Source organism: Diceros bicornis, chromosome 14, assembly GCF_020826845.1.
Source record: "Diceros bicornis minor isolate mBicDic1 chromosome 14, mDicBic1.mat.cur, whole genome shotgun sequence".
Classification (NCBI taxonomy): Eukaryota; Metazoa; Chordata; class Mammalia; order Perissodactyla; family Rhinocerotidae; genus Diceros; species Diceros bicornis.
In genome coordinates this window covers 32,762,540-32,787,880 of record NC_080753.1, presented here as the reverse complement: position 1 = coordinate 32,787,880, position 25,341 = coordinate 32,762,540, and the positions used below count along the sequence as shown (strand labels likewise).

At 54.4% G+C, this 25,341-nt stretch overlaps 1 protein-coding gene across 2 annotated transcripts in view; it reads right to left on the bottom strand.

Annotated features, from left to right (window-relative positions):
* Positions 1-25,333, bottom strand: part of TNXB (tenascin XB) — a 61,319-nt gene extending 35,986 nt beyond the window's left edge. Inside the window, exons 1-10 of one of the 2 annotated variants that reach the window (XM_058554705.1) lie at positions 24,368-25,333; positions 22,283-22,422; positions 19,738-19,946; positions 11,667-12,077; positions 9,450-11,288; positions 8,865-8,980; positions 4,104-4,260; positions 3,649-3,912; positions 2,114-2,866; positions 561-929 (exon numbers count right to left, since the gene is read on the bottom strand). In XM_058554705.1, the coding sequence (XP_058410688.1) occupies positions 561-929; positions 2,114-2,866; positions 3,649-3,912; positions 4,104-4,260; positions 8,865-8,980; positions 9,450-11,288; positions 11,667-12,069 (3,901 nt within the window). In that variant the 5' untranslated portion in view covers positions 12,070-12,077; positions 19,738-19,946; positions 22,283-22,422; positions 24,368-25,333. The remainder of the gene's footprint in view (positions 1-560; positions 930-2,113; positions 2,867-3,648; positions 3,913-4,103; positions 4,261-8,864; positions 8,981-9,449; positions 11,289-11,666; positions 12,078-19,737; positions 19,947-22,282; positions 22,423-24,367) is intronic. The other variant, XM_058554706.1, reaches the window with a different exon arrangement.
* Between the last annotated feature and the right edge of the window lie 8 nt (positions 25,334-25,341).

Here is a 25,341-nt window from a genome sequence, read left to right as displayed (position 1 = left end):
TCCACCCCCAGCAGAAACTGGCTGATGGGACCATGGGGCACTGTCCACTGCAGGCCAGGCTCCCGCGGTGGGGGGCAGTACCACCATCCTAGTCGGCCCAGTGAGGGGGGTCTGGGGGCTATGCGGAAGGGAAGGGGAGGAGGGGGCCAAGGGTCAGTATCCTCAGGGCTAGAGGCCTTCCCACATCCACTCTGAGAGACCTATGGGGCAGGGTGGGGCGGAGGAGCGACCAGGCAGTGAGGGCAGGAAACAGGGCAAAGAAAGCTGCAGGTGGAGAGCCAGGGCCTACAGCTTCTCTCCTTGAATCACTGTTCCACCCTCTGACTTCTCTCCTCCCATCTTCTTCTCCTGGAGTACTCCTCTCCCCAACCCACTCTATCATCATTCTAAGACCCCCTCCATCCCTCTTTCCCCTGAACCCTCAATTTCTTTTCTCTCCTTGTTTTCTCCTACCACCCCGACCCAAACACCAGCCTTGCCTTCAACCCCCATCCCACCTCTGATGGCCCAGCTCCTCCCCCAACCTCAGGACACCGGTCTGAGCAGAATCTAGGATGTACCCATAACGCCTTGGTAGATGAGAGGGGCAGAGGGCTCGCCCTTGGGGGGGACCCCACGAAGTGACAACTCATAGGGGGCTCCAGGAGGGGGTGAGGGCACCAGAGCCTGGCGGACATCCCCTGGCAGTAGTTCCTCATGAGCCTCCGGCCCCTCGGGCCCCCACAGGCGCAGCTGGAAGTGGGCAAAGGTGTCAGGCTGGGCGGTCCAGGCCACGCGGAGGCGCCCTGTCTTGTCTCTGCCCAGCACCCTCAACTCTGCCAGCTCCTGGGGGCGCTGCTGCAGGACGGGGGCTTGGGCTCCTTGAGTCGTTGAAGGGCCTGAGGGAGGAGGTTCATCAGTGGCCCCCAAGAGGTCAGAAGGGGAGGACCCTGAGAAAGGGCAGGGCAAGAAAAACAGGAGAGTCGAGTATGAGAGCCAGAAAGAAAACCCCAGCCCCCAGGTTGTGTCCCCTAGCCTCTAAGAGCCTACAGGACCCCCCTTGTCTGTTCCTGGGCCCACTCCCTGGGCCAACTCATCCTCCCAAAGGTCTCTGCAGTCCTCCATACACCCCTGTCCACCACATTCCTGAACAGACATCCCTGCATGTAATAAATAAAAGAAACAAAGCCCGCCATCCCTCCTCTCACAAGGCTCCTATTACCGCCAGCCCCCACAGACTTCCATGTCCCTCCCCACACGCATGCCCCTCCCTAGTGGGTGGTGGTCGTGGCTTCCATTAGTGCTGCAGTGACTAGCCTAGAAGAAAGGAGGAGATGGTGGTGTTAGGGAAGGAGGATGCGAGAAGAGAGTAGATAGTGGGGAGAGAGGGAAAAGAGGGTGTGTGTGGGGGGCGACATCCAGCTCAGGTGGCATCTGGGCCCTATGGGGGAAGAAAAGGCCCACAACCCTCCCCATGGCAGCCACAGAGCGCCCTTTCCCCGAGCCTGGACATCGTTCCTGTGGGAGAGACAGGTGTGAAGTGAGCCAGGAGGTCTGGAAAGACAGCTCAAGAAGCAGTGGTTTCACCTCTCACATACTCATGCTGCCCGATGGCCTCAAGGCCACCCCCAAGCAGTTCCAAGGTGTCCCTTTGAGGTCAAGGGCAAATTGTGGAAAACAGTAACCACTGACCACAGTCTTCAGCCACCCTCACCACAGTGAGTCAGTGTGGGGAACCGCTGGTTTCACTCCCTGCCCCACCCCAACTGCTCCAGAGAGTCTTTGCAGGCACTGCCCCACCCACAAAATGCCCTTTCTATCGCCTAGAACAGCAATCCTGGCAGACGTGCCCTGGGGACTCAAGCGAAAATCAGGGAACCCCAAAGACCAGGTCTCCTTGGCCTTGGGTATCTGCCAGGACCCTGGGGGTGGAGGTGGCTTCTAGGGACACAGAAGGGTGTGCTCTGTTGTAGGGTCCCCTGGAGCCTGGACCAGGTAGTGCTTGAAGACAGAAGAGTGTGGTGGGGGTGGCAGTCTCAGCAGTTAGGCAGTGGGAGGAACTCATGGATGTAGACTCCAACGGGCAGGTGAGGCTGGGCAGGGGATGGGTGGTCCGGCCCCTAGCCCACGCTACCTGTGGTGGTGATGAAGGCGTAGGACTTGGAGGTCTGCCCTGCCCGCACCCCGTGGACCTCCACGTGGTAGGTGGTGCCGGGCCTGAGGTCGGGTAGGCTGACGGTGCGCGTGGTGCCCGGCACAGTCACCTCCCCGCCGGGGCCCTCAGCGGGCGGCTGGGGCCGCCAGCGCAGCACCACGCGCTCGAAGTGGCCGCGGAGCCCGTCGAGGGACACGAGTAATGCGCCGTCGGCGGAACTGCCCAGCACCTCAGGCTTGGGGTGGCGAGGCGCAGACACTCGGTCGACGCCTTCAGGCGAGAGGCCGTAGATGCCCTGGTTGGAGTCCCGCTTCCAGGTGCCTGAGTCGGGGCTGGCGGTGGGATGGGGGCGACGGGGCGGGGGTGCGGGGGAGCCGGCGGGGACGGCACCCGCCAGACGCCGCCGTTGCAAGTATTCGTGGATGTGGCGCGCCACCGACTTGTAGGTCTGGTTTGCCCGCAGTGGGTAGCCGTGGGCCCGCAGGTGGCGCTCCAGGTCCTGCACCGTGCCGCGGACGCGGCCCAGCTCGGCCGTCAGGTTGCCCCACGCCCGCCGTGGGGGCTGGGGCAGGCTAGGCCCGGGCCGAGTCTCCTCCTCCCCCTCCTCTGTGGGCCGCGAGGGCCGAGGGGGGCGAGCAGGGCGCGCGGGCCGCGAGGCCGAGGCGGGCCTGGGCCGAGACTTGGGGGGTGGGGCTGGGGGGCGCACCTCCGGGTAACTGTAGTGGCCTGGCGCTGCCGGGGGCAAAAAAGGGGTAGGGGGAGAGCAGGTCAGTGACAGCCTCCCTACCCCTACGCTCCTCCCCAAGGCACTCCCTCCCTCCGAGCCAGAGGCCTCTTTCCTGCGCCCCAGCCCCACCTGGAAAGAGAACCAAGAGAAAGGAGTCAGTGTCCCAGGAGCCCCTCACCCCTCGCCCTCCAAGCCCGCCACTGTTGGTGCCCTAGAAAGAAGAGAGATGCCAGCGGGTGGGGCCCTGTGTCTGAAGGAGAGAAATGGGAGTGGGAGGAGAGAATGTGAGCTACAGCAAGGTGGGCGTCCCTCTGTCACAGGAAAAGAAAAGAAAAATCCAGGCATCTGTTAAGAGACCTTGAGGGTTAGTGGAAAATTACTGCTATGAGACCTAACTCCCCAGAACCCCAATCCTAAAGTCAACAGGAGTGCTGATCTCTGGTCTGCCTAATTCCAATCCCTGCAAGATCTGACCACTGACTGTGAGCACAAGGGCCTCCCTGTGCCTAAGTTTGGATCAGAACTTCCTGCATCTGAGTGGGTCAGATAGTATCTCCTATTTACTGCTTCTCTCCATGGGGCAGCTTTCCTACAGGACTCCAAGCAGCTGAAGGGTCTGTCTCCCTAGTGCCCTTGGTCTAGGGCAAGAACCCCAGCAGGTGCTTTGGGACAACCAGACACCCTGCCAAGTGCATTCAGAGGAGCCTGTGAGCCCTAGACATGGGCTCCCAAGGAAGGGGCTTCTACTCAGAAACTCAGCCCTTCCCTAACCCCTGGCCAGCCATACCTGTGTTGGCCCTGACGGAAGCTGGGTAGCTTACTGCCCGGCCCCGCTCTGCAGTGACAGTCACCACATATTCCACGCCTGGCATCAGGTCAGTCAGCAGTGTCCCATCTGCCTCAGGGGGCACTTCCAGCCGCACCCTCTGGTTGCCAGCGCTGACATAGGACACCACGAATCGGTCCACCTCGGCCTGGGGACGCAGCCAGCTGAGCTCCAGTGTGGTTGGCGTCACAGCCACCACGCGGAGGTCCTGGGGGCCATCGATCACTAGCCAGGTTAGAGAGTGAAGGGATCAGGTGGGAGTCTGGTTCTTCAGTCACCAGCTTTCCTCCTAAGAGACTTGCCCCCACCCAACCCCTCCCTTCTGCTCTCCTGGAAGGCAGATTCCCAGCCACCCATCTCAAATCCTCAAATCCACATCTCCACCCAGGTCCCTGCCCCACAGCCCCAGCTCTCACTGGTGGTGATGGTCTTGGAGGCAGGAGGGCCCCAGCTAGTCCCGCGAAGGGCACGGACAGTGACCTGGTAATCCTGACCAGGAGACAATCCTCTCTGGTCATAGACCGAAGCAGAGCTGGGCACACGTGCCGTGAATGGGGGGCTCACCCCCTCTGTCTGTAAGAGAGAGAGTACCAGGTGGATCAGGGGCTGGCACTCTTGCCCCTGCTGCTCAATCCCCCTTAGCCCTTGTTTCTCCAGTTCCAAGCAGGGTCAACATGGGACTCTCTAGAACTTGGCCCTATACAGCTGGGGAGCATGCATGGTAACAGCAAACATGTCTAGAACACTTACTCCATGCCAGGTACTGTTTAAGGCAATTTACAAACACGAACTCACTTAATCCTCCTAAGAACTTTATGAGATAGGTTCTATTATTCCCATTATACAGATAAGGAAACTGAGCTACAAAAGGATTAAGTACTTAGCCCAAGGTCACCGACACCAAGAAAGTGGCAGGGATTTAAATCCTGGCAGTGTGACCCCAGAGTCCCCTGTCACGGGCACCACCTTTTTATCCTGTTCATCATCTGTCTGCCAGAATTCTACGTGACACATGCCAGGACTCTCCCCCTACCTTTCTCCTGGCAACCCTGACTACCTGGGTGCAAGGAGGCTTCTCCAGCTCATTCCTGTCATAACAGATGAAGTAGATGAGGGATGTCCCTTCAAGTCTCACTTCCTCCTCAAAGCATCTGACCCGGCCCAGCCTCCCCACAGACACTGGCCCCAGCTGTGTAATTTGGGTGTGATCCATGTCATGACATTGCCCTTTAGGCACATTTCTTGTCTCTTCAGCAGGGTTGTAGGGCCCTCAAAGACAAGGCCCACCTGCTCAAAGTTCCACAGATACATTTCCCCGATTTTGTATCTGGCATCATGCTGGGCATCGGAAACACAAAATAAAAAATATGGTCCCTGTCCTCAGATAGCTCATGTTCCAGTAACTAAATCTATGGCCAGGTCTTAAGTTTTATTAGATCCCTACCCAAATCTCTGTGGAGTACAGGCCTGTGACAAAACGCCCCTCCTCTGAGTGTACATTTAAGGTATTATGATTATTTGTGGTGACCCCACGGGAAGTCTGCCAGTGCCTGCTCCAGGCAGGGTCTCCTGGAAAGCCAGCTGCTGGGGAGGAAATAGGAGGAACTGGACATCTGTGAGCAGGGTAACAGCCCTGCATTTCACTGGGCTGTCCAGCTAGGACAGCTAATAAGGACGCTCTGTTCTGTTTAGCTATGTTGGCCATGATGGGGACACCTCCATTCAGCCAAGTAGGATTGGAAATTTCAAAAGGTACTCTCCTACACCAAGAGAATTGTGGAGAAATCAACATAGTAAATACCAAAGTATAAAACCAGATGAGAGGCCACGTAGAGATTTCTCAGTTGAGGATGAAATAAAGCTTTGTCAGAGTTTTCTTGGCTGAAATGGTTTCCTGGCCACACAGGACCCCCGTCCTTCTCCTACTCACCCTGCCCTAGGATACCCCAGCCTAGGAGGCCTTGGGTTGGCCTCAACTGAAGACCTGTGAAGTCCTCATCCTTCCCAGAACTTACTCTCTCTCTCCCACCTTGTTCTGCTAATCCACCACACATACACATACCCTCCTTGGGTGCTCCCTGATCATGTCAGGTCCTTTCAACAAGACAAGCCCATCCCCAGAGTTCTCCTTCTCCCTTCAGATCACCTACGTGAACCTTTTGGACACCAGTTTGTCCCTCCTGAGATCCATTTGGGAACAGCCCCCGGAAAGGCCCACTGTCAGTCTAACCTACATCTCTCAGCATTATCTGTCTGGTCTGAGGCAGGCTCTCTAGCCAGATGCTGGCAGCTGGCTCTGCCCCTTGGTGAAAGCTTGGCCACTTCATTGATTGTCCTTGGAGAGTTTCTAACCCTATTCTCAATATCAACTTCATGGCCCCAGGGGGGGACTCCACCTTGGCTGGTCCCTGGAGCTTACCACACCCTCATCCCCCTTTTCAGACCAGACCCGAACACAAACTTTTCTGAGGCTGCAAGGTCTTGTGTCCCAATGAAAATGCAACATAGCCCTAGTTTCCAGGCTGCAGAATATACCCAGACAAGGAATACCTGAACCTCTTTCTGTTCAGGGGCTCACTTCCCTCAGTTTCCTCATGCTTTCTCTCACATTCATAGAGGAGCCAGCATTTTGCAAAATAGCAACATTCCTTAAGTTAGTGGTCCTTAGGCTTCGGGTGCATCGGAATCACCTGGAGGGCTTGTTACAACGCCGGTTACTGGGCTCCACCCCCAGAGTTTCTGATTCAGTAGATCTGGGGGTGGAGTCTGACAATTTGCATGTCTAACAAGCTCCCAGGTGATGCCAATGCTGCAGGTCCAGGGAACACACTTCGAGAACCACTACACACTTCGAGAACCACTGAGTCAGAGTAACAATGCCATGTATGCAGGGAGAAGGAGGAAGGTTCCTCTTCTGTGTTCTGAAAATCATTCCAGTAACTAGGTGTGTCCCTTAGCCAGGAATAGCAGAGTTTGGGCTTTGAGAGAGAAGTGCTCCTGGAAAAGAGGAGGGGATAAAGTGGAGACAGGCTTCTAGGAAGATGGCAGTGGCCAGGGGGCAGGCAGCTACTGAATATACTGTGCCAACAAAAAAGGACACAGAGCGCTGGCCAAGGCAAGAGGCACCATTCCAGGGGCCAGCCACAGAAAGCGTAGAAAGCTACTGAGGGCCAGTTGCACACGCTCATGTGGAGTCCAAGAGAGGTGTCTGGGGACCAATTTTACAGGAGCATTTGCCACACCCAGGCTCAGAGAGAACCCAGAATGTGACAGAGGCCCATACCCAAAGCAGAGGAAATGAGCTGAGAGCATGGCCACGCCGGGCACAGGCCAGCTCAACGCCACCCCGGCCCCACACTGAGGGAGGAAGCCTAAGGCTTCCGCTGGGAAGCCACACCTCTTGCGAACACCCGAGGATGGGTTCATATTTACTGAGAGCAAGAGACAGTGCTGCCCTGCAAGCTTCTTCTATCTCAAGTGTTTATTTTAATTCTTTCCCTGAAGTTTCTTCAGAAAGTTCCCTCTCAAGGTCCCACCCTCTCAAGATTAGCACTATGTAAATAATACACACAGAAGAAGAGAGTGGGAGAAACACTTTAAAATGTTAAGAGTGCTTGTTTGAGTGTAAAGCAGCCAAGAATTATTTGTTTTTTTCTCTAGTTGCCAAATTCTTGTCTTGTGATTAAATTTTTTTTTTTTTTTAAAAAAAAGGATTTTTTTTTTTTTAAACAGAAGAAATAATCCAAGCTCTCTTGGTTGCACGGCAAAGTAGGGATTTCTGCCTCTGCTTCTACCAGGGAGTGAGGAGAGACAGCACATGGTAGGGGTCTGGCCTTGGGGGATAATAAGAAGACTTAGAATGACCAGGCCAGTTGGGGTGGGGATGACAGCCAGCACCTCTGAGCTGCCCCTTCTGTCCTAGAGCCTTCCTAGGATTTAGGCCCTGGGAGTTTATTTTTTTTTTTACAGAGTCCTGGCTGGGCAGAGATGAGGGTGACATGGCCTACCCACCCATGGCATTTGTGAGATGATGCAAGAAAACATGAGCTGGACAGTAGAAATGTCAGATGACTGGGAGCTGGGAGACCAAACACATCATAAAAGCCCCATCTGCAAAAGGGAGGTCTCTAATGAGAGGCCACAAGGCTTTGTCCTTAGGGTGCCCCTCAAATATTTTAAGAGTGAGTTGGAAGGAGACAGAGAAAGGATGCTTTGCAATGCACTGACGACATGGAGGCAGGAGAGCCAGTTCACAGACTCAAATTATTGCAACAGCCTAGACAGCTTGGCCCAAAGCAAAAAAGATAACACTGAACAGAGCCAAATGCAAAGGCCTATATTTAGGCCAAAAAAGTGTATACAGTTGAACGTTGTCTTTTTTCCTTCTTTCTTTTCTTCCTTCCTTTCTTCTTTCTTTTTTCCTTATCTATATTTTCTAAAGTTTCTACACTGAGCCTAGATGACTTTTCTAATAAAAAGTTACTTAAAAAAACAAATACGATCAAAACAGCTGATAGTTTGTGTGACTACATGTTAATATACATCAACTCTGAGAAAAGTGCCACTGTGTCCAGAGTTAGCCAGATGAACGACTGTGCTCCTCTCTGCCCCTACATTTTGGGGGGCACGTGTAAAAAGCAGGAGGCACTAGAGGAGGGAACTCAGAAGTGAAGGATTCAGAGAACAAAGCCTTGGGGAAAAGGGGTGAAGAGACCAGTGAGTTTGGCCTGGAGAGAATGAAAGGTGATGTGATAGCTGATGTCTCCAAATCCCTGAATTGTGTGGTGTAGGACACAAGGAAAGCAAGACAACATTCCAACTGCGGGTGAAGGCCCACCCAGGGCCAATGGATGGGTGTTGGAAGGGGGCAGATTTGGATTCAGCAACAATAAAAAGAACTGACTCATGGCGATGACCAACAACGGATTGGACAGCCTCAGGAAGTACTGAGCTTGCCGTCACCAGAGGTGTTCCAGCGACAGTAGACCAATGCTGCAGAGGCCTTCTGCACCTCGTGAGGGGCAGGATGAGAAGGACTTGACAGCAGCTTCAGGAACCCAGCCATCTGGACCCAACCACTGATTACCTGGAACTTTCTGCTTGAGGTTCCTCCCCCTTGAGCACCTCCTCCCCCCCAGTCCTGCCCACTCAGCCCCCTCCTACAGCTTGGCTCTTACTGTAGGGATGAACTGTATTTCATAGGCATCCACAGGGCCGGGAGCCCGGGTCCACTCTGTCCGAACCGTGGTCTCCTCCAGGAGGTGCATCCTCATGCCCTCAATGGCTGGCACCTCTGCCCAGGAGAATGGGATATGGGAAGCTGGTTAGCCCAAGGCAGCCCCCACCCCCTACCCCCACCATCACAGGCCACCCTACTCAGGGCCACACTAAGAGATCCATTCCAGTTCCCACTGCTCTCTGGGGGTAGGGCAAACCTGACAGAGGCCTGAATAGGCCCTGGATCTCCTTCACCTTCCTCCCATCTTCAGGAACACAGAATCTCCCTTAAAGCAACTAAAAGGGCCACTAACCTGCTCATCAGAGATTTGAAAGCAGGTCCTGCCTGCAGGCATGCCCCATGGTTCTGCTGCCCCTGGTGGACACTGGCTCCCTGGCTGCTCTGATTGCCGCCCCACTCCAATATACGACCACTCTTTACTCTTCTCCACATCCCTGGGCTCCCAGGCCTCAGACTCAGGCCTTCCAACCGGCTCCGGCTCCCAGCCCCTGACGGAGCATATTGGGAAAGGCTGCCCGCTCACCTTCCCCGCAGTCCTCCCCTGCATAGCCATCTTGGCAGATGCAGCTGCCCTCACGACACTCTCCCCGGCCGCGGCAATCCCCGGGGCACGTCTGGATGGCGCAGTCGGGACCTCGGAAACCCTCGACGCATACACACTGGCCCGCGCGGCACAGTTCCCGGGGCCCGCAGCCCCCAGGGCAGGCGTTGGCGGGAGGCTCTTCTTGCCCACAGTCCTCGCCGCTGTAGCCCGCGTGGCACACGCACACTCCCTGCACACAGCGCCCACGGCCCCGGCAGTCGGCCGGGCAGGTGCGCGTGGAGCAGGAGGGGCCGGTGTAGCCTGAGTCGCACACGCAGCGCCCGTCCTCACAGCGGCCGCGCCGGTTGCAGTTGGAGGGACAGGTACGGAGGCCGCAGTCCTCGCCCGCGTAGCCCTCCCAACAGGTGCACACACCGTCCCGGCACACGCCGTGCTGGCTGCAGTCGCGCGGGCACCGCCTCTCGCCGCAGTCCTCACCCGAGTAGCCGTCGTCGCACACGCAGCGCCCGTCCAAGCACTGGCCGCGACCTCGGCAACCTCCGGGGCAGCTGCGCGCGCCGCAGTCCTCGCCCGAGTAGCCGTCGTCGCACACGCACACGCCATCTTCGCAGCGACCGCGACTGCGGCAGTCCCCGGGGCACCGACGACTCCCGCAGTCCTCGCCCGTGAAGCCCGCGTTGCATACGCAGCGGCCGTCCACGCAGCGCCCGCGCCCGCGACAGTCGCCGGCGCAGGCGCGCATGCCGCAGTCCCGCCCTGTATACCCGGGCCAACACACGCAGCGGCCATTCTCGCAGCGGCCCCGGCCGCGACAGTCCCCGGGACAGCTGCGCACGCCGCAGTCCTCGCCGCTGTAGCCCGCGTTGCACACGCACACGCCGTTCTCGCAGCGCCCGCGGCCCCGACAGTCGCGCGGGCAGGCGCGTGCGCCACAGTCAGGCCCCGTGTACCCGGGCCAGCACACGCAGCGGCCGTCCTCGCAGCGGCCCCTTTGGTGGCAGTCGCCAGGGCAGCTACGTACGCCGCAATCGTCCCCGCTGTAGCCTGCGTCGCAGATGCATTCGCCATCCTCGCAGCGCCCGTGGCCTCGGCAGTCGCGCGGGCACGTCCGCGTGCTACAGTCCTCGCCCGCGTACCCCGGCCAGCACACGCAGCGGCCGTCCACGCAGCGCCCGCCCTCGCCACAGTCCCACGGGCAGCTCCGCGAGCCGCAGTCTTCGCCGGCGTAGCCAGGGTCACAGACGCAGCGCCCGTCCTCGCAGCGCCCCTTCTGGCTGCAGCCCCGGGGGCAGCTCCTCACCCCACAGTCCTCGCCAGTGTAGCCGGGGTTGCACACGCAGCGCCCATTCTCGCAGCGCCCCCTCTGGCTGCAACTTCGAGGGCAGCTCTTCATCCCACAGTCCTCGCCAGTGTAGCCGGGGTCGCACACGCAGCGCCCGTCCTCACAGCGCCCCCTCTGGCTGCAGCCTCGAGGGCAGGAGCGCAGGCTGCAGTCGTCGCCCGAGAAGCCCGCCCGACACACGCACACGCCCTGCACGCAGCGCCCGCGGCCGTGGCAGTCCTCGGGGCAGGTGGGCCAGCTACAGCTGGGGCCAGTGTAGCCAGAGAAGCACACGCAGCGCCCGCGGACACAGCGACCCTGATCGTTGCAGTCATCTGGGCAGGACCCGGTGGCTGAGGGTGGGGAGGAAGGGGGCATCTCGGCGTCTGTGGGGTCCGAGCAGGTGGGCCCACCCCAGCCCGGCTCGCAGGAGCAGGCACAGCGGCTCAGGTCAAACACGCCATGGAGACTGCAAAGGCTACGAACGTCCGTCTGGCCTGGAGTAAGAGAGAGAGGACGGCCTCAGTCTTTCTGGGGGCGAGGCTGAGCCCGCACAGTGCTGCTCTGAGTTGGCACCTCCGGGAGGGCCAGCCTCATTTCATAAGGCTATCTTAGTTTCCAGCTGCTCCTTGTCAATATATGTGACCTCCCAGGGCCCTAGCATATGCTTGGGGGGAGGGGTGGGTTGACATGTAGCCAGGTGGCTCCTCTCAGAGTCCTGTCCTGGGCTGCACTCACCACTTCCAAAGGCGAGGAATGGGTGTCTTTTTCTAACTCATACCAAGATCCTTTATGGACTAGTGATGCCCACCCGACTCTAACCCACTTCTCCACCTTCCTCTTTGTCTGTGCCCCTCCTGTGATCATCTGCTCACCTGTGCCAGCCTGGGCAGCAGCAGGACAACATCCGCTGGTGCACTGTTCCTTGAGCCCCTTCACCAGCTCCTCCAGAATCTCTAGCCGGATCCTGAGGGCCTGCACCTCTGAAGCAGGGACAGGGGGCTCAGTGCCCGGGGGACAGCCACAGCCAGCTGAAGGGGGCAGGTTAATGCGGTGGGTGAACACCACCTGCTTCTCCCCTCCTTGCACGGTGTGCTCATAAAGCTGAGAAGAGGGACTTCCCCTTCTTGGCTCCTCTGTGCGGCCCCCTGGCTGGGGAGGGGGCCGTGGGGCTGGGAGTGTCACATTGGACCGTGGAGAGAAAGGGCCTGCTTGGACTGTGCCCAGCAGCACCAGGAGGGCCAGGTTGGAGGTTAGGGAACACTGGGCTGCCATCATTCAGGAGGCTGCAGGGAAAGAGGACACATGTGAGAGCAGCTTCTCAGAGGAGACAAGATGGATCTCCTCCTCTTTGCCAATACACACACCCACAGTCCCACCACCCACAACTAATCTACAACTCATGTGTATGTAAAAATCCACATTCAGCCCAACCCTAAGGGATACTCCCCTTGGGCAGATTTGGTCTCTACCTCGCTTTCTGATGTCATTTGGTTACTCTGCTCCCCATTTTTTTTTTTTTAAACTGTTCCACCCCCACTGGCCTTTTGTTCCACAGACACTACAAGTTTACACAGCCTTGGGGCCTTTGCACTGTATGTTCCCTCTGTCTTGGATGCTCTTCACTCAGCTCTTAAAGGCTGGCTCCTTCTTGTTCAAATCTTAACTCACACATCATTGACTCCCAGAGGATTTCCTTGATGCCCAGCTGGAGCAGTCTTCCAGCACAGACTCTCTATCACAATATCCTGCTTCTGTTCTTCGTGGCATTACTGCTGCCTGATCATCTGTTTGTGTGGGTACACGTTTATCTTTCTCCCACCACTAGAATGGGACTCCATGAGAACAGGGACCTCGTGTGTCCTGGCACTGCTGGATGCCTGTGCCTGGCTTACAGGGGCTATCCAACACATTTATGGTGAATGGATGAGCGGATGAGTATATAAGGCCAATCCTTCCACAAGCACCTGGATCCCAGCTCCTACTGTCTTCTCAGAAACCTTAAGGTGTAGATTATCTTTTCTCTTTCTCTTTTATCCAACCTCTCACTCTCAACTAGATCTTTCCCATCAGCTTTTATATGAGCTCAAATATCTCCTTTTTTTTTTTTTAAAAAAACCCTCTCCCTCAGGCTTTACATTACCAAATATCAAAACTTATTATAAAGGTACAAGGATAGACAGATAGAACAGAAGAGAGTGCAAAAACAGACCCACACCTATGTGGCCACCTGATTAATGACAAAAGCGCCACTGCAATTGAGAGGAGAACGGATGGTCTTTTTGATAAATGGTGCTGGGTCAATTGAAGATCCATATGGAAAAAACATCTATCCCCATCTTATGTCCACATACAGAAATTAATTTGAGATGAATCTAGTGAATCTAATTGTGAAAGGCAAAGCAATACCTTTCAGAATAACATCTTATAGAAAAAAAATAGGAGAAAATCTTTATGACCTTAGAGCAAGCAAAGACTCTTAAAATCTAACCACACAAAATTTAACCATAAATTTCACACAAAACTTAACCATAAAAAGGAGACTGACACATTGGACCTCATTAAAGTGACAACTTCTGGTCATCAAAAGACACCATTAAGTGAATAAGAGGGCAAGCCACAGAGTGGGAGGAAATATGTGAGATATGTCAGTATATATGTCATATATATGTATACGCAGAGAAAGAGCGAGAGGGGGGAGAGAAAGAGAGACAAAGAGAGATTTTTTTTTTTTTTGTGAGGAAGATCAGCCCTGAGCTAACATCAGTGCTAATCCTCCTCTTTCTGCTGAGGAAGACCGGCTCTGAGCTAACATCTATTGCCCATCCTCCTCCTTTTTTTTTTTTCCTCCCTTTCTCTCCCCAAAGCCCCAGTAGATGGTTGTATGTCATAGTTGCACATCCTTCTAGTTGCTGTATGTGGGACGCGGCCACAGCAAGGCCAGAGAAGCGGTGTGTTGGTGCGTGCCCGGGATCCGTACCCGGGCGGCCAGCAGCGGAGCGCGCGCACTTAACCGCTAAGCCACGGGGCTGGCCCCAAGAGAGAGAGATTGATTGAGAGTGAGAGAAAGGATTAAAATCTAAGATAAAGAACTTCTTCAGGGCCAGACTTGGTGGCTTGGTGGTTAAGTTCAGCGCACTCAGCTTCTGCGGCCCAGGCCTGGTTCCCGGGTGAGGACCTATACCACTCGTCTATTAGTGGCCATGCTATGGCGGTGGCTCACAAACAAAAAGAGGAAGATTGACAGCAGATGTTAGCTCAGGGTAAATCTTCCTCACCAAAAAACAAAAAACAGCAAACAAAAAGCAGGCAACTCAGTTTTTTAAATTGGCAAAAGACTTGAACAGGTACTCCAAAGAAGGATATATCCAAAGGGGTGATAAACATACAAAAAACAAACATAAATATGTATAAAACAAAACTAGTAATCAGGGAAATGCAAATTAAAGCCACAATGAGATGCCATCAAATATCCACCAGAATGGCTAAAACTAAAGGGACTGTCATTGCTCAATACTGGCAAGAATATGAAGCAAGTGGAACTCCCATTTATTGCAAGCAGGAACATAAATTAGTGCAACCACTTTGGAAAACTATTAGGCAGTTATCTATTAAGGCACTTAGCCTATAATCTGGCAATTCTTACTTTTTGGTAAATATGTAACAGAAACGACTACATATGTCCTCCAAAAGGCATGTACAAGAATGTTCACGGGATTTTTTTCATATTAGCCAAAACTGAAAATAATTCAAGTGTGCATCAATAGTAGAACGGATAAATAAATTGTGGCCTATTCATACAATGGAATACTATACAGCAATGAAAAAAAACTCTCTTGCTACATGCAGCAACATGGACAAATTTCACACACACAATGCTAAGCAAAAGAAACCAGACACAAAAAGAGAACACTGTGAATGATGCTATTTGTATGAGGTTCAAAAACAGGCAGAGCTAATCTTTGCTATTAGCAAATAGGATAGAATTACTGGAAATATTTGGTACCTTGATCGGGGTGGTGGTTAAACAGATGTGTACATATTAAAAAATTAATTGAGCTATACACTTACTATTTCTGCATTTAATTATATGAAAGTTATACTTTAAAAAAAAAAAACTTCTCCAATCTCACTCTCCCCCCAGCTGCCACATATTTCTCTCCTCTACTTTGTGGCCACAGTTGTCAAAATATTTATCTGAACTTGCTGTTTCCATTTCCCCACATCCCACGCATGCCTCAATTCACTCCCATCTGGCTTCCCCATCTCCTTTCAACCCGCCCAACAGCTCTCCCTAAGGTCTCCCAATGATCACAGCGTCACAAAATCTAAGAGACATTTGTCTTCATCTCACTTGACCTCTCTCAAAATCACTGGACACTGCTGACCACATCTTCCATTTTAAAACATTCTATATCTGTGCTGTCGATATGGTAGCCAGGAGAGAGATGTGGCTCTTGAACACTTGAAACGTGGCTATAATGACTGAGGCACTGAATTTTATTCAGTATTTTTAAACCTCCTTAGGTAATTGTAATATGCAGCCAGAATTGAGACCTACTGCTCTAGTCATTAGGTAGCTTCATCCAGACCCATGACTTTAATTCTCAAACTATACCTCAATTTATAAAACCAGCCCAGTCATCTCTTAACTGCAAGCAACATATCCACCTGCTTACTTGGTATCTCCTCTTGGGCACCCTAAATTCAACATGTCTGAAGTTGAACTCATGACCATCCCTCCTGTACCCCATCCCCTCTCAGTGTTCTCCACTGCAGCTCACGGCCCCACCATTCATCCAGCTTTACAAGCCAGAAACCTAACACCCCACTCAACACCACCATATTGCATCATATTTACCCATATTTTCTCATAATCATCTCTTTAATTTGCTTACTTTCTCTCCCTCTTACCATCATTATAGTCTAAGCTACCATCTGCCTCTTGCTTGACAACTGCAATTGCCTCCTAGCTAGTCCCTATGCTTCCACTCTTGTCCCTTACAATCTCACAAAGGCAACTAGGATGTCCCTCTCTCCCTAAAAACTCTTCAGTGTCTCCCTTCTGAATTCTCTTTGAACACCGACAAACAGCTCTGCATCCTCTGGCCCCTGCTGACCTCTCCCATCTCATCTCCTATAACACGTCCCTCCCTCTCACCACTCCAGCCCACTGGCCTTAAGTCCCTCACACTCTTCCCAACCCCAGACCTTTGTGTATGTGGTTCCCTCTATGTGGAATGCTCTTCCCTTTTCTCTTGGCCTCCTCATCTTTCAGGTCTCAGCCCCACATCACTTCCTCAGGAAATATTTCCTGCTCAGGTCAGGTTCCCCCTATCATGTGATATCATACACCATGTAGCTCTCATTTGTAGCATTTATAACAATTTATAATCACATATTTATTTGTGGGATTACTTTGTTACTTTCTTGCCCACACTCAATCTTGCCCGCTAGACTGTAAGGTCCGTGGGGGCAGGCATGGCACCTGTTTTTTCTTGGCTGCTGTATCCTTGCATCCGGCACATAGTAGGTGCTCGATAAATATTTATTGACTATATGAGTGAATGAAAAGTTCAGTTTAAGCCCAGGACTAGCATGAGGGCTGGAACCAAAGTGAGGGCTAGGACCACGGACAGTGTCTGGGACTGGAAGTTGGTTAGAAGTAGCAGCTTGGACAGAAGCAGAGCCAGAGAGCAGGCCAGGTGTGGATCCTGGCAGGGCCAGATGGTACAGGCACTTTGGAAAGCTGTTTGACAGAATCGACTAAATCTACTAGAGCTGTATGCAAACCCTCTGACCCAGCAGTTCCTCTCCTAGGAATGTACCCACCACAGCAGGACGACTCAGAATAGCCCCCAACTGAGCACTACCCAAATGTCTCACCTCAGTAAAATGGATTAAATAAAGTGTAGTTTATTCCCCCAGTGAAATTAAATAAAGCAATGAGAACAAACTACGACTATATGCAACGACACGGATGGAGCTCACTAATATGGAGTTGAGCAAAAGAAGCCACACACAAAACAGAACATGCTGTAAAAGTCTATTTATATGAAGTTTGAGGAGAGACAACGTTAACCTGTAGTGTTACAAGTCAGAAGTGTGGTACTCTTGGGGGAGCAGTGACCAGGAGGGGCATCGTGGGGGAATTCTGGGGGTGCTAAGAATATCCTGTTTCTTGATGCAGGTGCTGTTGGTTTGTGGAAGCCACTGAGGAAAGGATTGGGGAGCACAGGAAAATAGGGTTAGAGAGGAAAGGCAGGGGGGCGCTCATGGTGAGCCAGGAGAGGGGGCGATGGTGCACAAACGAGTGTGGAGGGGCAGGCCAGTCTTCGGTTCAGGCCCAGGGTTAAGGAGAAGTGTCTGCAAGTGCCCAGCTCTCCCAGACCAGAGAGGCTGGAGAAAGAAGGAGGGCAGGGTGAGTGGGGGAAATGCTGACAGTCACCAGCCCCTCTGCCAACACACACACATTTCCTGGCTTCCTACTTCCAGTAGTAAGCTATTTCTAGTAGTACTTCCTACTCTTAAACTTCTCCTCTGAGTCTGAGAAAAAGGAGCTTTCATGGTTACAAGCCATCACACTCCACCGCCAGCCCACGAGAGACAGAAGGGGTGCTGGACAACAGGCACAGGGCATTTCCACACTGAGAGGCACCCTGCCCAAGAAAGCTGCCTTCCCTGGGCTCCTCAGCCCTTCTCTCAGCTTGGGGTATAGCCTTGGGCATGAGGTGGCTCTGACCCACCCTCAAATCCTGTCACCAGGATATATATGTATACATACATATACTCATGTACACTCATCCACAAATACAAATAACACTCTTGTACACGTATAAACATATCCATCCAAATAAGCCTACATCTCTGCAGGCACACACGTGTGAGTGTGCCCACGTGCACGCGCACGTGCACGCGCGCACACACAATCTCTTCACGTTTCCTCCACACCCATTCATTGGGTGATGCCTAGGAAAGCTGATTTCTCGTTGCCCCAGAGGGCAGCTGTGTGAGTCAAAGAAGGTAGCTGGAGTGAGGAGAACCAAACAGGAGGCCCCTCTCTAGTGGGGAGCAGAGGATACATGGTGCCCCCACCCCTGGAGCCTGTGGGAGTTGTCTAGTGCCGCCTCCAACACATACAACTGGGTCCTGCGCCTTTCCCCATGTGGTGGTGGGGGGAGGGTCTCTCCAGCAGGAAGGAGAGAACCTGGAAGTAGTGAGGCAGGGCTGAGAGGAGTGCCCCACACAGGCTACACCCCCAGAGCCTCCTTCCCAGTCCCCCCTCTCCTGCCCTGTCACCACAGCCCCTCAGCTCCCCACTTCTAACTCTTGGAAGAGTTCCACTCTTCTCTCATCACTAGGAAAGCAAAGAACTTGGGTGTCTCTGTGTTTCCTCCTCCTCATCCTCCGACTGCTGTGTCTGGGGCGCCTTTCTGCAGGGGGGAGGCGGGATGTGGCCTCATCCTGTTGGCATCCTCCCCACAGTTGGAGGGCTGGCAGGGGTAGGGGGCATCTTCCCAAGCTGTGACTCAGCTTGCTGGGTATTCAGGTCGTGGCCAACTTTGACACTTTGCTCATCAGGGACTGTAGGTCCCAAGAGGTGGGGAGAGGGGCTGGCTTCCATGAGGGATGTTCCAGAGGTGGGGGATTTTGGCCCTACCTCTATGCCTCCTTCTGCCCCTCAGGCCACATGAGGCCTGAAGGTAGAAGGATTCCAGGAGTGTGAAAGAAGGAGGGAGATAGGGGGTTCCAGATATTGGGTTGGAACCAGGTGGCAAGGAGATGCCAGTGTGGGAGGAGTTGGGGGATCTATATGCCCCTTATTCTGAAGAGCTAATGGGCCAGAGGAATGGAAAAAAATAAGAGAAAGATTTTCCCAACCCCTAGTGGGAAAGAGTCAGGGGGGCAGAGAGAGACAGGAAGGCAGGTTCTGGTCCTGCACCAAGTGACCAGGACTCAAGGGAAAGGAAGTTTGAGGAATTGAGGTGCTGGGTCCCCAGAGACTTGCAGGCAGGGCCAGGGAGAGAGGAAGGGGGCTGGGGATTGGGAAGCAGACAGCCGGCAGCTGCGGCGTTTCCTAATTGCTTCCCAGTAGTTCCTCTCAGTTCCATTTCCAGTTGTTTCCAAGCCATTAAATTCTTTCCAGGCGAGATAAGGGGCCCGCCTGCCCCACCCGGGGCAGGTCACGTGTAGAGGGGGGAGGTTCAGACGGACAGAAGCAGGGGGAGCCTGGAAGGGGGACGAAGCAAAGACGGAGCCCCTGTGCCCCTGGAGGCATCTTTCAGTCACCCCAGCCGCGCTGAACCGTGAGTCATGGGTGCAGAGCTCTTGGCCAACAACAAGTTTTAGGAACCTCTCTGTAGGCTCTGTGCCCTTCCCAGACCTGGGAGTCCTGACTCTGCTCCATTTCAGCATTTCCTAAAGGCTCAAGACCCCCCAGACCTCCCTCCCAGACCCTGCAACCTACGTGCTGTCACCTGGGGAGTCCCCTTCTGGATGCCCAAAGGAGCCCCCACTGGCGCCTTCCTGGAGCTCTGGCTCAGCTGCTCCAACCAGAGCACTTGGGGTTCCACCGGCACTTTCCTCCCGAGGTTCAGCTGGACACCAGCTCAGTCTAGCCCCTGGTTTCCCCCAGCCCCAGCACCTCTGGGGCCCGGAGCCCCACTGCACCGATAACCACCTCCCCCTGGTGCCACCACCCAATCCTCTCCAAACCTTGGCATCCATCCCCCACACCACACTGAGCCGTCCTCCCAGCCACACCCTCCACAGGGGAGTCTAGTCCAGAGTGCATGCTCCTATTTCCTCTGCCCCAACAGAAAGTCCCTTCTCCGTGAGGTTCTCCTGAGAGCTCTCCTGACAACCTTTGCCTGGGTCATAGGGATAGGATAGAAGCCCCCACCTCTCCGGGCTCTTCCCTCGTCTCCCAAGAGCTCTGTTCCTTACCTGGGCAATGAGCGGTTGCAGTGCCTCTGCACCTGCTCTGTCCCTGACCTTGGGAGGGGAGGTTCTCAGGGCAGGGCAGGGTGGGCTCCCCTTGGCAGCCCTGGGCTCCCTGGATGTCCCCTTGCTTGTTCCCTGCAGCAGGGGCTCACTGAGCCACGACCCGACCGACCGACCGTCGATCTCGGCAGCGACAGCGAGGAGGAGGGAGGCTGCAGCGAGCAGGGGGAGGAGAAGGGGAGGACCAGCGTGAGGTCAGGGAGGGGAGCGGAGATAGGGCAGGTCCTCCCACCCCTCCCACCCCCGCCAGGCCCTCCAACCTCATCACTGCCACCCCTCCCCTCCTCCCCCGCTGTCATCCCGAACCCCTCCCTGTCTGGGATCACCGAGTCCCACAATGCCCTCATCCCGCCGCTCCAGCCCTGGTCCTACCTCCCGCGTCCTTCCCCATCCCATCCTCACTCTTCCTGCCCACCCCTAGTTTTTGCCAAACCTGACACCCCCTCCCTCGTGCCAGCCTTCTTTTCCCGGCCATTTCCCCACCTGTTGCTCCTCCTCTCTACCAACACCTTGCACCATGGCCCTCCTCCCTCCCCTGCACCTCCCCTCTCACCTTTTCCTAGCTGCCACATTGCTCCAGCTTGGGTCTTGCCCCATCTGGCTGTTGCCCAGCACCCATTCCTTCTTCCCCCCACCAGTTTTCTCCTGGCAGTGTGGGGCAGGGAGCAGAGTTGGGGGCAGGAGGAAACCTCCCTCTCAAGCCTAAACCCTGTTCCAGCGCGGGGCCTACTCTGGGACTCCTTCTCCCCACCCCAGCCCCTGCCCGGCCCCACTGTGCCCACCTGCGCCCTGCCTCTTCCTCTCCTAGCGTCTCCGCTTGCCCTGTCCCTGCACTGCCTTTCCCTGTCTGTTCCGCTCAGTCCATATCCTGTTCTCAGCTCAAGATCACTGCCCCCTTTTCATTCTCCCACCTCAGCAAATTCCTAGAGAAATGGCAGATGAGGCTTGGCCAGTGGCTGGGCAAGGGCTTGGCTGAACACCAGGACATATAAAACTTGGGAAAGAAGTTGGGGTTCAGGGGAGATAGGGAAGGGAAGCCTGAAAGTTAGGAGAAGGGTTTTAGGGGTAGAGAAAGAGCTAGAGGCAGGAGGCAGATATAGGGGTGGAGGCACGAATGGTGGGGTGAAGTTGTAGAAAGCAGAAGGGGCTGATGTCTGGGTGCTGCAGGGGAGCAGGAGCAGGGGGAGGGAGAGTTGGAGGCTGGAGGAAAAGGGCACTTTGATTTCAGGCAAAGATAGGGAGACTGACACGAGAGGGCAGGACAGCAGACACAACCATGTAAGGCTGCTGGCTGTTTCTCTGGCCTCATTTGCTGCCCTGACGAGGGGCTGAAAAGGAGACTTTTGCCACAGTGGAGAAATATCCAGGCTGAGGGAGACTCCACTCCAGGTTTCACACTGAGGATAGAGTTCTTGCTACCCGCCTACAAACCTCACCACTGAGGAGTAGCTTGGCCAAGTCACAGGTGAAGGGTGAAAAGGACGTGCGGGAGCCTGTATGTGCCTGATTCTGCCACGTGGGTTGGGACACAGGTGTCTGTACCCCAGGTCAGATCCCCCTGGTCTCAGGTGTGCGGTGTCCCTGGGTCAGGCAGGCCGGCACAGCTTGTGGCTGTGAGATGCCCACTTAGCTCCCTGTGGCTGAGGGCAAAGGCTCGCATGGGCTCTCGCGTGGGTGTCCCCGTGTGTGTCCTTGTGTCTGGGTGTGTGTGTGGCTGTTTTTTTCCTGGCTTTGATGGGGAGGATGAAGTCAGCATCTTGGATGGAGTTGGGCTCAGCTTCCTTCCTCTGCCTTGGCCAGAAGCCCCCAAAGCCTGGAGTAGGTAACAGCTTCGTCAGATCTCTGGGTGGGGGTTGGGAAAAGTAGATGAAAGGGTGAGGGAGGGTCTGAGACAGCCTTACATGGGAAGAGCAGACTGCACAGAGGATAGATTTTCTCTGATACCCCCCAGATTTCAGCAATTCTGTCCCATGGTCATATCCATTTTTTTTCTTTTTTGGTCCTACACCTTCTATCTTGGTTTTATTATTTAGGAAGTATGGCCACCATAAGGATACTTGGCCCAGAGTGGCCAGGAGACCCTGGAGAGAAGTCAGACCTGGCAGGATGGCCCTGTAGTATTTTGGAAGTCTACTGCCGGGAGACAGATGGGATGCTGGAGTCTCAGAGTGTGGGATTCCAGACAGTTACAAGCTTACAAGGCATTCGAAGAAGCCACTGGAACCTTGACAGACATAATTCCAGGTTCTGAGATAATCATTGTCTAAAATTTGATTCACCCCCTGGATTTCAGCCTCTTGGAGGAGCTCATGTCTTAGTATGTTTGCACCTCATCAGAAAAGCACCAGGGTTTGTATAGAGCAGGTGCCTAATAAATGCTTGTCAATATTGAATTGTGAAAGGACTAGAAGAGAAGGATGGGGAAAGCATCCGGTAGTGAGCGCCAGGTGTGAAGACAAGGAAGTCTAGTGTTCAGAGCTGGGGTCACCTTCACTGAGGTGTCCCGGGTGATGGGTAGAAAGGTTGGGGTGTTGTCAAGAACTGTCCGCGTGCTCTGGCTGTTCTCTGAATCCTCAGTCCAGGTGTCTTCAGCTCTGGGCCTCTGTCCTTGAATGAACCTCCAAGTTCCTGTTCCAATGGCAGGAGGATAAGGGATAAAAGATATAGCAAGGAAGGAAAGGGAAAGACAAGGAGAAGAGAAGGAAGGAAGACAAGAGTGAGGGCAATTAAGGGCAAGAAGCTGAAGGATAAAGAGAAGGAACGAAGAGAGGCCAGGGGCTGCGGTCCAAGGAAGCAGTCCCAGAAAAGAGAAGATAGAAAACAGTTGTACTGGGCTTCCGTTTACAAAGCACTTCCCTACACCGCAGGCATTTTATTAATTCCACTTTGTGGCTGAGAAACAGAGGCTCATAGATGTTAAGTGACTTGTCCAAGGGACTTTGCTAGTGGTGGTGGAGGTGGGCCACCAGGTTTTCTGATTCCAAAGCTTGTATTCTCTCCGCTTCCCCAAGAACAGCCCTGGAAAGATTGAAGACTTAGGGCAGAAACCAGTGAAGGGGAAGGACTTGTTTGAGAAGGAAGGGTAGAAGATCTGGATTTTTGAAACTTCTGTGTCCAGTTATTATGTGGATTCAGTTGGAAGAAATTACCAATAAGACACGGGGTCAACATTCCATTATTGAGAACTAGGGGTGGGAGGCGGTGAGGAAGAAGAACATGGAGAGAAAAGACTGAGCCTGAGATGAAAGATGGGAGAGTACTGAGAGGCTAGGGCTGAAAAGGGGGCAAGAAAGCCACAGAAGGAAGGGTTTGGACCCTTCAAACTTCCTTTGCCTGGAGACATGGGTGTGGGGAGAAGGGAGGAGGGAGGACATTTCTATCTCGTGACAAACAAAGTCACACAATTGTTTTGTTCTGTGTTCTGGGGCGGGTGGGCGCCCGTATTTACCAGAAGGACTGAGGTCGCTGTGGTAACCACACATCTGGGCCCCGGAATCCAGATGTGCTGTATCCAGAAGCCATAGCAGAACGATGAGGCAAACGTTAGGCTCCCCGGTCCTGGCCCCCACAGCTGGGAAGAGGACAGAGGACTGGAGAGGGGAAGTGAAGGAAGAAGGGGGAGAAAGGAGGAGGAGAGGGCTGAAGCAGAGAAGAGAGGAAGTCATGGAAAGGGACAGGGAATGTGGACAAAGGAGTGGAAAGGGAAAGAAAGCAGGGTGGCCTGGAAAGGGAGGAGGCAAGCACAGGGTCAGCAGCAGGAGGAGACCAAGAAAAGACAGTGAACTGGAGGGAGGGGAAGGGAAAAATGCAAAAGAAGTGAGAAACACAGAGATGAACAAAGAGTAAAGGGCCAAAAAGGGAAGGTGATGACCGTGGCAAAGAAGGCAGGAAAGCAACCCAGAGAAGAGAGAAGGCAGGCCACGGGGTCAGGGAGGATAAGAGGAACAAAAGACGAGATCCTGAGCAAGGAAAGCAGCAGAGCAGAAAGACAGAGGGCCTGGGACAGGAAGGGCCAACGGGAGGTGCAGAAGTGATAGTGGCTGGCATGCTGAGGTGGCCTTGGATGGGGCTGTGGCTGGAGATCCACACAGGATGGATCTGCCTCCACAATCCTCCCCACCCCGTTCTCCCACTCCATGGCACACCCACTTGCATGCCTCTCCTAATCCTTCCCACCACCCCACTCCCTCAGCCAAGAGTCTGGCTCGCAGTTCACACCAAAGCGCCAGCTGTCCCTTGTCACTCAGCCAGAGGCACTGTATGGCTCACCCCAGAGCCCCTAGTCTGAGATGCCAGCACTTCAAGCACTTTCCCGAGCTGGGGTCAGGAAAGAAAAAGAGTGATGGGACAAGGAAACAGTGACAGAGCCACATGGGATACAAGCAGAATAGAGGAGGAGAAAAGGACAATGTAAACGGAGAGAAAAAGGAGCAAGGGCTGAAGGAAAGGTGTGTCTACTATGGACCAGGCATTGTGAACATCATCTTTCATCCTCACATCAACCCTGAGAAGTAGGTAGGAGTATCCCACTTGACATGAAGAAACTAAGGCTCAGAGTGTTTAAATTACATACCAAGGACATCCACTAATAAAAGTCAAAGCAGGGAATCCAACTCAGGTGATCTGCCTCCACAATCCTTGTTTTTACATTCACTGCCTGGAAAAGGCTGGATAAGGCTCGAGGGACCTTGAGACAGGAAGTGCTGGCTGAGGAGCCAGGGCTGCCCTCTGGAGGGAGGAGAGGCCTAGTTCCTGGGAGTCCCAGTTCCAGGTTCCCATAGTTACTTGGTCTGTTTTCACCCCAAACACAGTAATGGGGAGGGGGTAGCCTGGCTGGACACGTGAGGCTTTTCCCCCCTCCTTCAGGCCTGGGCTTGTGGCCCAGGCGGCCCCGTCCAGTCACCTAGGCGTCGAGCCCAGGCCCAGCCCACACCCTCTAGCTGACCCAGGACACTCCTCCAGGGCTGGGCCTGAGGCGCTGCTGGACAGGAGCTGCTGACAGAGTCCCAGGTTGATGGGACTTGGCCCCTCACCCTTTGTCCTGCTCCCCTTCCTCCTAATTAGAAAGCACAGCCTTTTCGGGCCAGATCCCTCTTGACTTGTTCTTTCAACTGGACTCAACTCTCAGGCTCCTCCAGGTTAGGGCTAAGATGCTCCTCAACACTACCCTTCCCTGCAAACACCGCCCCCCTCTCCACTGTGGCCCCTCCTCTCTGGGCTCACAGCCCTCTGGCCCCAGCTCTGTTGTTTGTTCGAGCTGTTCCTCCTGGAAAGTGAGGGGAGGGAGGGAGAACCTGCTAGAATGCAGGGGATCCAGGGAGACTGCTCACCCCAAAGGGTGTGGGGGCCCCTGTCCTTCCTGTTTACTCAGATACATTCCAGGGATCTGTATTCTCCGGGCTGTCACGCCATGGGACATCCCTCCCCCATCCCCCTGCTAGACACAGACATACCCCAGTGTTGCAGGGGCGGGTTCAAGGGGATGACACGAGGTCTCTGATACCATACCCACCCCACCCCAGAGCCAGCTACATCTTTAGTGCTTGG